This window comes from Miniopterus natalensis, chromosome 2 (assembly GCF_054644295.1).
Source record: "Miniopterus natalensis isolate mMinNat1 chromosome 2, mMinNat1.hap1, whole genome shotgun sequence".
NCBI classification, from domain to species: domain Eukaryota; kingdom Metazoa; phylum Chordata; class Mammalia; order Chiroptera; family Miniopteridae; genus Miniopterus; species Miniopterus natalensis.
In genome coordinates, this window is record NC_142082.1 from 184,945,658 (window position 1) to 184,959,689 (window position 14,032).

Consider the following 14,032-nt stretch of genomic DNA (forward strand, 5'->3'; position numbering starts at 1 on the left):
CGTGCGCGGCGCCCACACGCCGGGCGCACCTCTCTAGGGAACCCCCAGCTGCACCTGCGGCGGTGGGGTGGCCCCGCTTCTGGGCGCGCTGTCCCCTCCCGCGGGCAGCGCCGCCCGGGGTCACTAACCTTGGGGCCGCCGGCCGGCGACAGGCCGCCCCGCAGTGGGGGAGTCGGGCCCCGTCTCTCCAACCGGAGCAGGGTCTGCGGGCGCCCCTGCTCTTCCCGTACCCGCCCGCCCCTCAGGGGCCTGTCCACTACCCCCCCTCAGGGGCCTGTCCACTACCCCTGTCCACTACCCCTCAGGTGACCTGCCCACTACCCCTCAGGGGGCCTGTCCACTACTCCCCCCCATCAGGTGACCTGTCCATTATTCCCCCTCAGGTGACCTGTCCACTACCACCCCCCTGTGACCTGCCCACTACCCCCCCCACCCCCCGTGACTTGTCCATTACCCCCTTGGGGGACCTGCCCACCACTCACTCGGGAGACCTGTCCACCCCCCCCAGGTGACCTGTCAACCACCCCCTCGGGTGACTTGCCCACTACCCCCTCAGGTGACCTGTCCACCACTCCCCCAGGTGACCTGTCCACTACCCCTTCAGGTGACCTGTCCACCCCCCAGGTGACCTGTCCACCCCCCCCTCAGGTGACCTGTCCACCCCCAGGTGACCTGTCCACCACCCCCTCAGGTGACCTGTCCACCCCCCAGGTGACCTGTCCACCACCCCCTCAGGTGACCTGTCCACCCCCAGGTGACCTGTCCACCACCCCCTCAGGTGACCTGTCCACTACCCCCTCAGGTGACCTGTCCACTACGCCCCCAGGTGACCTGTCCACCCTCCAGGTGACCTGTCCACTACCCCCTCAGGTGACCTGTCCACCCTCCAGGTGACCTGTCCACTACGCCCCCAGATGACCTGTCCACCCCCCAGGTGACCTGTCCACCCCCCAGGTGACCTGTCCACCCCCAGGTGCCCTGCCCCCCCAGGTGACCTGTCCACTACCCCCTCAGGTGACCTGTCCACCCCCAGGTGACCTGTCCACCCCCCAGGTGACCTGCCCCCCCCAGGTGAGCCTTGGGCCCAGGCCCCTCCTCCCGGCCCTCATTCCCGGCCTCCCCCTCCTCTCGCGGGACTCCGCCCGCGCCCCCTCCCCTCCGGCCGCACTTCCGCTCTGGCCGAGTCCCCTCAGGCCGCACTTCCGGCTGCGCCCCCTCCCCTCCGGCAGCGCCCTCGGGCTGCGCCGACCCCGCGCGGTTCCCCGCGCCCTCCTCCGCGGCTGCCGGGCGAGGCGGCGGCGTGGCCCCGAGGTGCGGGCGCTCCTCCCCGCCCGCCGCCCGCCCGCCGCCCCTCCTCCTCCAGCGGCCGCCCGTCGTCGTTGTCGGCTCGGCTTTGGCAAGATGGCGGCGCCCAGGCCGCCGCCCTACCGGCTGTCCGGCGTCATGATGCCCGCGCCCATCCCCGACCTGGAGGCGCTCCGCGCGCTCACCGCGCTCTTCAAGGAGCAGCGGAATCGGTAACGGCCGCGCGGCGCGGGGAGGGCGCGGCCTGGCGGGAGCGGGGAGCGGGGAGCCCTCCGCCCGCTGCGGGCCCAGGCCTCTGCCCCGCGCCCCCGCCCGCGTCGGCCCCCGAGGGCCCCGGGGGGGCTGACACCTGCTCCCCACCCGCCGGTACGGGTGCGAGGCGGGGCGGGCGCGTGGGCACCGTCACGGCCGGTCCCCCTTCGCCACCTTCGGCGCCCCTGTGAAGTGCAAGCTTCTGCTCTAGGGTGGCCGGTGACGCGGCCCCGGGAGTCACGGACCACACAGTCCAGCGGGGCCCACGCAGGACACGCGGCGCGTGGGGTGTCGCAGCGTCAGGCGCTGGGCGGCGGGGCTGGGATTTGCACCCCGCGGCCAGGCTGTGCCATCCCAGGGGGCGGCGCCCTGGGGCGGGGAAGGGCGCGGGTCCGGAGAGGCCCCTTCAGTCGCCCTGCCCCTGCCGGCACCGGAGCCGGGGGCGCGGTGCCCGGGAGCCCGCGGGTGCCCAGGAGCCCGCCGACCAGGGCGCGGTGCCCGGCCCTCCGAGCCGCGTGTCCGTGGCCGGGTTCTAGAGGCCTTGGGCATCTTGCCCGAATGCGGGCGCCTGACCCATCACTTCCTTGCTGGGCTGTACAGAGGAATCAGTGCAATAAAGCGCGTGGAGGCACAAAGTGTGCGGTGCCCTCAGTCACTGCGTGTGTGACTTTTGTTCTAACCCGCGGGCCTCAGTTTTGTCATCCATTTAACGGGAATGACAGTACCTCCCGGGGGAGGGGGGCGCTATTGTAAGGATTAAATGAGGTTATGCCCAGCAAAGCCTTAGTACAGAGGCTTGACACGTAGTGCTACCTAAATGTTAGCTGATGCTGTCACTTGGAACGTTTATGTCCCCCAAGTGCCAGGTTTTGTGGAAGCCCTGCTCCGGGACGCCAGCAGGTAATGGTGCCATCGTGAGGGTGCTGCAGAGAGCCGGGAGCGGACAAGAAAGGGCCCTCCAGGCCTGGGTTGGACTCGGTGGCACCCGGAGGCCCTCTTGTCCTAAACTGGCCCCTACTCTGATCCGGCTACCTCCAGTGCCAGTAGGAAGTGTCTGTGGAGAGAGGGTTGGGTGCCCAGGTCACCGCTCCTTGGGCTTTTTGGGAGACAATGTTAAGTGATGGGAAGCTTCGGGGAGATACCTTGATTGGGCTAATGCTTCAGGCCCCGCCAGTCATTCAGCAGCCGTTTGTTGAGCACCTGCTGTGAAGCGGGCTCTTTGCTAGGGGCTGAGGCGACAGGGGGATGTGACTTGATCCCTCTTTCCAAGCACATTAGGGAAAGTGCTGTGTGAACAAACTGTACTGGGGTCTGGACGAGAAGCGGTGGGGCGCAGGGGCATCGTGGATGTGTTCGTTGGATACATGGGTGGGCCGGGAAGGGCTTTAGGTTGTGTCGGCTGGGTGGCTTACAGGTGAGAGGGCAACTTTGGAAGAGCAGTGTGTGCAGGGGGACCGCAGCCTGATTTTGCAGGGTCACCGAGAGGATTAATTGGATGACGTAGGTAAGGTGTCTGGTGCAGGGCAGACATTCAGACATCAGGCCCCTTTCTGTAACCCATAGGATAAAATCCAAGACCCTGAGCCAGTTTACAAGGCCTGGTGCTGACGCCCAAGTGGAAGAGAACAGTGCCTGGTTAGGACGTTGTCCCTGGGGAAGGATAGGAGAAATGCTGAAAAATACAAGTTGTGTGGACAGGACTCAGGGACCGAATGGATTATTAGGAGCATTGAGGGAACAGGGATGCTTCCCACATCTGGCTTGAGTTTTACTGGAGCACTGTCCTGTGTTCCAGGCAGAGCCCGGAGACCAGGTCTTGGGATGGGGAGGCAGCTGTGTGAGGAGGCAGAGACCCTTGATGAGAGTTTGTAAGGATGGCTTCTGGTCCTGGTTCTGCTTCTCTCAGTGTCTTTGGACAAGTCACTAGTTGCTCCTCAGAGGGATCTCATGGGGTTTAGGCCAGAGCTCAGCTGGGCTGAGAGGATCCCTCCATACAGATGAACCCAGAGGGAGGATGGGCTGCGGTGCCAGGAGCTGGGTGGGACCTGAAGTGAAGCACAATGAGGCCTCAGAGTAGCAAATAGAAAACACCAGACAAAGCAGAAGCAGACTGACAAAAGTAAGGAAGTAATTGACAGAACAAAAAATATGCATACTAGCTGAAAGAAATGTGTTTTTTGGGTCTTCCCAGATGTGATGCTACAAAACAAGCTTCTGTCTGTGGTAGCTGGAGTGACAGAAGTGTCAGGTGGTGGAAAGAACAATGACTTGGGAACCAGGTAGATCTGGACAAAAATCTGGGCTTATCTCTCTGCTTCTTATTTCTCATCTTGAAAACGGGGATGAGACTTCCCACTTTGTACAGTGATTGGGATGACCTGGAATATTGTAAGTATAGCACGCTGTGTACCTGCTATTAAAAAATAGCTGGACTTTAAGTGACCAAGAATCCAGTTGTGTTTAATCTGCCTTATTGAAAGCAGTGGAGCCTACCAGTGTGGCTCAGCGGTTGAGCCTTGACCTATGTATCAGGAGGTCCCTATTGGAATCCCTGTCAGGGCACATGCCGGGGTTTTGGGCTAACTCCCAGTAGGGGGCGTGCAGGAGGCAGCTTATTGATGATTCTCATCATTCATGTTTTTTATCTCCCTCTCCCTTCCTCCCTCTAAAATCAATTAAAAAACAAAAATAAAACAAAAAACCACCCAAAACACATATATATAAAAGAAAGCAATGGAAGCTATTTTAAAAAGTTGATAATTCTAATTTTGTGGTTTTCAGGGAAAGGGATCCCAGGATCTCATGACAACTTTTAGCCAACCCCCAAGTGAGAGGTAATTTTCATCTCTCATTGTAGTGGTTTTAGATCTGTGCACAAATTCTTTGATACTTGGTCCTTCAAGAGGAGGAGGGTCATTCCTTTCCCGTTGAGTGTGGGCTGAATTTAGTGGTTAGCTTTTAAATAAGAATATGGCAGAAGTGACCTCTGAGACTGGGTCTGCCATAAAAGGCATTGCAGCTCTCTCTTCTCTCTCTTGGATCACTTACTCTCACCCAGCCAGCTGCCATGCCATGAGGACACTCAAGCATCCCTTTCGAGGGATCTGTGTGGTGAGGAGTTGAGGCCGCCCGCTGGCAGCCATGTGATGAACCATTTTGCGCACATATCCTGTCAGTCCCAGCCTTCAGCCCTGTGTGCAGATTCCTGAGAAACCCTGAGGCAGGACTGCTCCACTTAGCAGCTCCTGACCCTCAGACCTCTGCAGGACCCTCACCGTTACTGTTTTAAACAGCTAAGTTTTGGGTTAATCTATTAAGTAGCAGTAGATCATTAATATCTCAACCTAAATTCTTCATGCTCTGGATTAAACCAATATTCTGTAGCCCACTTCTTGAATAGTAGTATATGAATCACTTAAATCCATTAAAAAATGCTTATGGTCATAAAGTATCAGTATTAAGATATTGCTCAACTATTTCTTCTCAAGAGAAGGAAATTTTTTTTAAACCTATTTTGTTTGTTTTATACCTTGTCTTTAATGTACATATCTGCATTTTTAACATTTAACAAGTGACTTTTCTTGCTGTGGTCTGTGTCTTGGCAAGTCACATTAAATTCTTTCTGAACTAAAGTAACGTATAAATACATTAAAATTTCTATTATTGGCCTTTTCCTGGAGGTATTATTTTCCAACTTTTTAGTCACCTTCGTGTTGTATCTTTCTCCATTGTCTCCCTTTATGATGTATCCAGACCCCACACTGGGTTAAAATGCGGAGGCAAATGAGATTGGGTGTCATAGTCTAGACCTCTGCTGTCCATTAAGTAGCCACTAGCTACATGTGGCTATTTAAGTTAATTAGAAATAAGAAAAATTAACAATTCTGTTCCTTACTTGCATTAGTCATGTTTTAAGTACTCAGTAGCCACAGTGGGCAATGGCTACCTGCTGGGTGCGCAGACGTAGAATATTTGCATCATTGCAGAAAGTTCTGTTGGATACTGCTGCTCTGTAATTTATTTTTTTCTATAGAGAAGATTATGTTCTGGCTCTTGAGTATTCATGAAATCATGTAACGTTTGGATTCTATTTCTATAAATTCTTCTCATACTTAGCTGATGCCTCATTGCTCATGGCTGAGCTTGAGTAAAGTGAGCGTGTCACATTCCCCGTGTGCCTGGCACGCAGAGTCTGACAGCTGTAGGTGCCTGCCCAGTTCTTGGGGAATTGCTCTCTCTGTCTAGCTTATGACTCGCTCTGCCTGCTTGGTCTGTTTCTTCTGCAGTCATGTAGACAATATTTTTTTAAAGCTTCTGTCAATGTCACTTATTTTTCCTCTTCAGTCTGTGTATAGTTAAAATGGTTTTTCTGTTTACTTCCTTCAGGCTCTTATACATCCTGTTTAGTCGTGCAGGTGCTTCCTCCATACGTCTGAACCCCGTTACCTTGTACACTCTATTTCCTTTTTTAAGAAAGCACCTACCGCTGTGTGGTAATTTACATGTTTCTTACCCTCTGTCTCCTTCCAGGAGGGAAGGCCCACGAGGGCAGAGGAACTTGGCTTTTTCACGATAATCCTGTTTGGGTGATGCTTCGTGAATTCGATGTCTCCTGTCACTTTGGGAAATTGTCAGCCAGTACTTTTTCAAATACTGTTTGTTTCCTATTTCATTTCCTTCTGGGACTCCAGTTACACATGCATTAAACCTTTCATTGTTTTATGTGTCTCGTTGGCTCCTTTCCGTAGTTTCCATTTTCTCCAAGCTTCTACTTGAAAATTTTGTACTAATTTGCTGTAGTTCTCTAATCCTCTTTCCTGTGTCTTACCTGCTGTCGTCTGTTGTGTTCTTAGTTTCAGGTATTGTATTTTTGAGTCACTGTATTGTAGAATTTCTGTTTGATTTTTAAAAATAGATTACACTCTTGAATTCATTTTGTCATTTATCTTCTTGAACGTATTAGTTATAGGAAAGAATGTGCTTCATAACTTTATGTTGTCTTGTGTTTTGTTGTCTTGTGTTTCGTCATTTGCTTCTATCTTTTTTTATTGGACGCTGAATGTTGTGCATAAAAGATTGAGTCCATTTTCAGGTATCTTCCCTTGAAAATACTTGGACACTCAAAGCCAAAACAATCTAAAAACAATTTTTTTCAACAAATGGTGGTAGAACAACTTGGACTAAAATGATCCTTGACCCCACACCTTGTACCATTTACCAAAAATATTTCACCATGGGTTATACACCTAAACATGAAAACTAAAACTATAACATGTTTATAAGAAACATGGGAGAATATCTTTGAGACCCTGAGTGAAGGCAAACATTTATCCAGGACACACCACTAACTATGCAAGAAAAATCTGACTTTATCAAATTAGATTTTATAAAATTTAAAACTTCTATTCATCAAAAGAAATGAAAAGGCAAGCCGTAGAGTGAAGGTGTTTTGCAATACGTGTATCTGACAGAGGACTTGTATCAGAATACACTGAGCTCCTGTAACTCAATAAAAAGACAACCCAGTGAAAAAATTGGGCAAAAAACTTAGATGCTTTATAAAGGAAGACATATAAATGGCCAAGAAACACATGATAAGGTACTCAACATCATTAGTTATTAGGGAAATGCAAATTAAAACAATAATGAGATGCCACTTTATGCCCTTTAGGGTGGCTGTTACCAAAAAAGCAGAGAAAGGAAAAAAAGTGTTAGTGAGCACATGTAGAGGTTGGTGCCCTTCTGCATGCAGAGTGATGCAGCCACCATGGAAGACAGTTTGCTTCCTCAAAAAGCTAAGCACAGAACATGACCCAGCACTTCCACACCTAGGTATGTGCCCAAGAGAACTGAGAGCAGGGACTCAAGATGCTTGTCTGCTCTGCTCATTGTAGCCTAGTACACAATAGCCAGCAGATGGACACAACCTGTGTCCCTCAGCAGATGAGCAGGTGAGCAAAACCTGGAATGCAGGGCAGTGTTACTTAGCCCTAGGAGGCGTGAAGTTCCAGTACATGTTGCAACATGGATGGACCTTGAAAATGTTGTGCTAGGTGAAAGAAGCAGACGTAAAAGGACATATTTTGATTCCACTTACATGAAGTACTTAGAATAGTCATAGAAACAGAAAGTAGATTAGAGGTTATGAGGGAATTGGGACAGTGCGGGGGATTATTGCTTAATGGTTGCCGAGTTTCTGTTTGGGGCACTTACTTACACAGTTCTGGAATTATGTGGTGGTGATGGTTGCACAACATTGTGAATATAATTAAGATTCCACGGTTGAAATCGTGCCTTGCAGGGCTCGCCATAGTATGTATCTCATCTGACTGGTTTGGGACCTTCGATCTCTGCTTGGAGGGGGAGTTTACCTCAGCTTTTTACCTCTGAGTAACACAGGGCCCTTGTGGATCTGTTTTGCAGAGTGACTGAAATAGTTTGCCTTTTTTTAACCATTTGTGTTTTGGCGGCTCCTTCCCTTCTTCCCTCTTCTCACCTGAAATACTCCAGTAGGAAATATTGATGCCTTTTTTGAGTCCCTCAGTGGGGTTCAGGGGGAAAAGGCTTTTGTGAGGCATAGGCTTAGTTTCAAATCCAAGCACTGCAGCTTCCTAGCTGTGTGAACTTGAAAATATTTTAACTTCTCCCAGCCTGTTTTCACGTTGGTAAAATGTGTATTACGACAATGCCTACCTTGGAGGGTTGATGGGGTCGTGGAGTGCGCTACATGTAGAGTTGGAATGGTGCCAGTACATGGTGGCCAGCATTCACCAATATTATTGTTGCAGATCTAGTCAGCCAGTAGTGAAAAGAAATGAAACGTGTGGTAATTCTTAAGAATTTTGCATATTTTAAAATAGTGCTTGTTAAGTCTTTAATTTCATCTCAATTCCTTAATCAGGTTCTTGTCTTAAGAGGCTTTAGAAACTGCTCTGGAACCTGAGAGTAAGAAACAGATACAGTAACTCAGTGGAGAGAAGTAGTTGTTCAGATCCAGAAGATGTGGGCAGTCATTTCTTGCCAGTGTTTGAATTCCTTGGTAGAAAGCTTTTTAAAACAATATTAAACAATTTAAAAAAGCTATGAGAATTTCCAATAAAAAAGTGAATACTTGAAAGCAACTTTAGGCTATGACTTGAGCAGAGGAGTTTAGATGATTTTGCATGGACATTATAATGCTTTAGGAACTGACATTGAAGGATCCTTATGTACTCTAAGGAAAGGGGAAATTAAAGCTTATCATTAGCTTTCACCCTAATGGTTTTGTTAGTTTGGTTGTTTTTTAACTCTTGACAAATCAAAACTACAAGTACATGATAATGTTAATGCCTTTATGGAGGATGATACAACATAATCTAACAAGTGCCCGTGTATTTCAGTTGCAAAGTCAACAAGTATTAAAATTTGGTTTTGTTCTCTCAAAATCCAAAACATTACCGATATTGTAATGTCCTCTGTATTAGAACAAATTACCCCACAAGTTAGCAGCTTGAAATCACAAACATTTACTGTTTTGTGCAGTTTATGAGAGTCAGCAATCTGGGGCTTCTTTGCTAGGTGCCTCTGACTCGTCTTTCAAGAGGTTGCAGTCAGGCTTTCGACCAGGCTGCAGTATTCTGAAGGCCTGGCTGGGGCTGAAGCGTGGGACTCCCAGCTCGCACGGGACTTTGGCAGGTAGCTTCAGTTTCTCATCACATGAACCGCCTGTAGGGCTGCTCAGGACGTGGTAGCTGGCTTGTTCCAAAGATCCAAGAGAGTGTGCTCAGGGTGGAAGCTGGAGTGTCTTTATAACCTAATCTTGGAAATGACACACACCCTTACTACTGCATGGTCTAGTGGTCACAGATCAGGAGCACAGGAGGGGTCCCATAGAAGGGTGTGAGTACCGGGAGGTGGGATTGTGGTGGGGGTGCCCTTTGTTTCCCTCTGCAATCCCCTTTCTCCCTCCTTACTTCATAAATGGTGTGCCATGAGCTCTGCAGTTTCTGTTTTTATTGACATTTTGAGTGTTACCAGTGTTCATACTAGAGAGCTAGATCATTAACTTCAGCTGTTGTAGAGTATACCGTTCAAGAGTGTATTAGAATTTACCTACCTTTTCTCTTACTAATAGATACTTGGATTGTCTTGAATTTTTGGTAATTTAAGCAGCGCTGCAGAGACCATCCTTATACACATCCCCTTGTCTACCTGAGCCTTAGTGCCCCCTCCCCCCCAAAAGCAGAACCTGAGGCAAGGACTTGGGTGAAGTAATTTAATCAGAAGTGACCCAGGAATGAGGAGTGTGGAGGAGGGGGAGCTGGACTGGAAGGAGACACGAATGTAGGGTGCTTTCCTTATTGAGTTGGTAACTTGTGGGCAACTGGGGCTCAGTCCCACTGGGTATCTCTAAGGAATGTGCCTCTGAACTGTCCAAATGTATGGCTGCATCCCTGCTCTATTAACCTGTTGCCCATTGCTGGAGAATTTCCCTGGGGGTCCTTAACTGGAGGGGCCAAGGGTGCCTACCTCTTTCAAAGAATTTTATGTAGAATATTATAATCATTAATCACCTACAAGTCCTACTGGACTGACAGACATCCGAAGACAGGATTCTTCTTATTTACCTCTATTCTCAGTGCCTACTTTAAGACCTAGCGCATAATGAATACTTCATAGTATTTTTATTATGTCCTTGAATATTTAATTTTCTTGAGTCTTTGGATATAAAGTGAGAGCACAGAGGAAAGACTGTAGAAAGGAAAGTATAGAAAAATTACCAGACGTGACAATGACTGTGATTTCAAGAGGTAAATACTGCCTCAGTATTGCCGATTGCTCGTGTGTGTTGACTTTCATAAAGGGGCGGAGTGGACAGCTCTGAGCTCAGCATACTACAGAACTCAAAAATAACCTAGCCATCTGTGTGTACACACATTCACTAGGTTTCCCCAAACATTACTGAGCCTCTGGCCAGCAAGAGTCTTTGGATGCACCAAAAACAAAACAAAAAACAAAACAAAACGAAAAAACCCACACGGATTGTCAGCTTAGTTAAGGATGCCATATCATCTTGACTCAACCATGATTCAGATCAACTATGTTAAGAGAGAACATCAATTAAGTTACACTATAAAAAGAACTTTTTAGAGTGATCACAATTTCCTTTTATTTTTATCTATGCCATGAGCTGGACGACCACATGGAACTATTTGGTAAGGTGTTCTGACTCAACTTCAAAATACAGATGTGGTCAGTGTGAGCCACCCCTCACATTCAATTATCTTAAATGGACACAGTAGACAGGAAAAAGTTAGAGCCACAAATCAAAATAAATAAGGTTAGAATTGTGACCAGCAGTACCCTCAGAGGAGAGTTTCTCAGCTCTTTCATTCTTCCAGTCTTTTGTAGTGGTCTCTGGACCCAAGGGTGTGGTCACTGGACTGTGGACAAGGACACTCACTCAGAGGCAAAGGAACCCTGGGACTAACTCTAGGCTGAGTCAACCTCTCTGAAGGCCACAAACCTAGAGAAGTCACATTAGAGTTGAAAGACGATTTGTAAACAAGTGGTACTCTCATTACAGCCATTGAGGAGTTTATACATGGCAATGTTTGGAAGAGGGCTGGGCACATAGTAAGCACAATGTAAGTGTCAGTGGCTATCATCATCATTGAGAGTATTAAAAAATTTTATCAAAAGATAGTAAAGAAAACTTAAATGGTGAGAAATACCATTACACCAGAGGAAACCTCAGTAGCATAGATATCAATTCTCCCAAAATTGAGCTGTGGTTTCAGTGATGTTCAAAATAAAATCTCAGCAGGGTTTTTGTTAGAAATTCACAAGCTGATTTTCTATTTTTTTGCTGTTTTAAAACTTTTCAATTACAGTTTACATTCAGTATTATTTTGTATTAGTTTCAGGTGCACAGCATAGTGGTCAGTCAGATACTTTCCAAGATGTTCCCCGGATACGATACTTCTCATGCCCACTAGCACTGTGCGTGGTTATTACAGTATTATTGACGGTATTTCCTGTGCTCTACTTGACATCCCCTTGACTGTTTTGTAATTACCCATCTGTATTTCGCAGTCCCTTCACCTTTTTCACTGTTTCCCCCAACCCACCTCCCCTCTGGCAACCATCTGCCTGTTCTCTGTCTCTCTGAATCTGTTTCCATTTTGTTTGCTTGTTTATTTTGTTCTTTAGATTCCACATATAGGTGAAAACGTGTGGTATTTGTCTTTGGCTGCTGACTTATTTCATGTAGCGTAATTCCCTCTAGGTCTATCCATGCTGTAGCTCCAAATGATAAGATTTCATTCTTTTTTCCAAAATCCTTACCGGAGAACATGCCATATGCTCCCTAGGCCTTACCGTTACTTGCAGTGCTGTCCCTCCACCATCTTAGTGCGAGAGCCTCACCCCAGCTACCCTTTCATCTTCTCTCCAGGTCCCCACTCCAGCAAGTCTGCCTCACAGGACCTACAGCCTGCTGGTCCTCCTTCCTGCTTACTGTCCCTTTGTTCCTCATGTTCACTTTCTCTCCTTAATTCAGTTTAGATCTGTGGACTTTGAGTTAATGGTTTTCACATTTTTAAGTGGTTGGGGAAAACAAGTAAAATTTCACGACAGGTGAAAATTATGTGGACTTTTAAGTGTCGGTGTCCATAAAAAGAGCTTTATTAGGACACAGCCATGTTAGTTCTATTAGGTGTTGCCTAAGGCTGCTTTTTGTATTACAGCAGCTGAGGTGGGAAGTTGTGACAGAGGTTGTCAGCCCTCAAAGCCTCGAGCCTTTCCTCTCTGATCCTGTAAGGAAACAGCTTGCCCACCCTGCAAAATGGAGTGGTCTGGGCTGTCAGGGACAGCTGGAGAGTCCTGGATGTGACATAAGAGAGGAACAAGTGTAAAAGGGGAGAGTTTTGAGGTCTGCAAAGATGAATTTCAAAATGTTGCCCTAGGCTTTTTTTGGCAGGAGATAGAAATATTTTATTTTCTGTTTTTGCTCTATCAGCCCAGTCAAATCAGTAGGCAGGGCTTATGGTTTTAAATAACAACCAGTGATTGTTACTTTAATCTCTGAACTTGTGTGTATTTTAATAGTTTTTCTTAGTGACAGTGGTTAACCTACTCTAAACCGCATATGCCAGTTTTTAATTAAATCTAAGGTATTAGAATAAATCTTTTAACAAGTATGAAAGTCTTAGTTGTAGCATTACAATGACTAGCATTTAGTTTCCTTTTCAGTAGGAGGTCCCACCTGATGAATTGACTGTAAAATGTGTATACATACAGTGTATTAGACCTCTCTAACGTGTTACATGTAATCACGGGTAGTTTTCTTTAATTTTGCTCAAACAGGACTTGCCCAGATTAAACTTACAGATCTGTTCAAACTTGAAGGAAATGAAATTCTACCTTTTGTATAATTCAAAGGCTTTTTTGGCCTTTTTTGTTGTGTAATGTAACATTTCATTTATATGCTGTCTGCAGGGTATGCATTCCTATCTAATAGGAATGTCTAACGGTTGAATTTTAATTGTCCTCTTAAGTACTTTCTGCCTCCTCTGAATGAAGTAGCTAAGCTTTTTAAAGTCCTTGTGAATATTTTGTGTTAGTTTGGTTAAAGCAGAAATGACAGCAATTTTTGTTATTAACATTTGTAATATAGGAACGATTGACTGATCTTTACTAGCTGTTTCACTGTTGTTAATCATTACACATATTTAGCTGTGCTGTCTTGACAGTGAACTTAGAATTTGCAGACCGAGTACATTATGACTGCTTTGGATCTGTAATGCCGAAAGAGCTTTCTCTCAGGGCTTTTTAGAAGGTAAAGAAGCATAGAAGAGTCCAGTGCTTTCATGGTTCTTACTGCTAGTGAGCAAAAGCTTCCTTTTCCTCATCTGGGGAACGTGTTAATGGGTTTTATGGTATAAAAGCATTGTGAATAAATCCATAGCTATTTATTACATGGCTCTAGATGAAATGGCCGTATTCCCCCCCACACACACCTCGCTCCCCCAACTCTTCATAGAGGGACACAGACATCTAAGACATAGTCTCTGCTCTCAAGAAGTTTAAAATATAGTTAATCAGGTTACAGCTCCCTCCCCCTTTAAACTTATCCATTTACCATGTAGTGAGGAAGAGAAATTAGATGTTTGTTAAATGTCAATCAGAAGATACCTACCTCTTAACATATGACATTTTTCATGGTTTTGAGTCCAGGATATGTGGATTTCTTAATGGAAATGGAAGGACTGAGCTGGTGCCTCAGTAGTTCTCTTTTGCTGCTGGAAGTGCACTAATTCCTCTGCACACGGCAGGCCTGCTGCTTGGCTCAGAGCACGTGCTCAGGAAGTGTTTGGATCACTTAATCTGTGAGCCAGCATTCCAGTCTGTATGCAAATAGTCTCATCACTATTTTAAACCTGAATCGAACAGATACAATTAGTGAATGCCAGTTCTGGGCCCTAGAGATAGAGAA

The 14,032-nt window shown here is 47.2% G+C and overlaps 1 protein-coding gene across 2 annotated transcripts in view; it reads left to right on the top strand.

Annotated features, from left to right (window-relative positions):
* The first annotated feature begins 1,279 nt into the window (after positions 1 to 1,279).
* The window catches only part of ATXN10 (ataxin 10), a 122,512-nt gene continuing 109,759 nt past the window's right edge, over positions 1,280 to 14,032 (top strand). Inside the window, exon 1 of one of the 2 annotated variants that reach the window (XM_087814978.1) lies at positions 1,280 to 1,517. In XM_087814978.1, coding sequence (XP_087671104.1) covers positions 1,402 to 1,517 — 116 coding nt within the window. In that variant the 5' untranslated portion in view covers positions 1,280 to 1,401. The remainder of the gene's footprint in view (positions 1,518 to 14,032) is intronic. The other variant, XM_087814979.1, reaches the window with a different exon arrangement.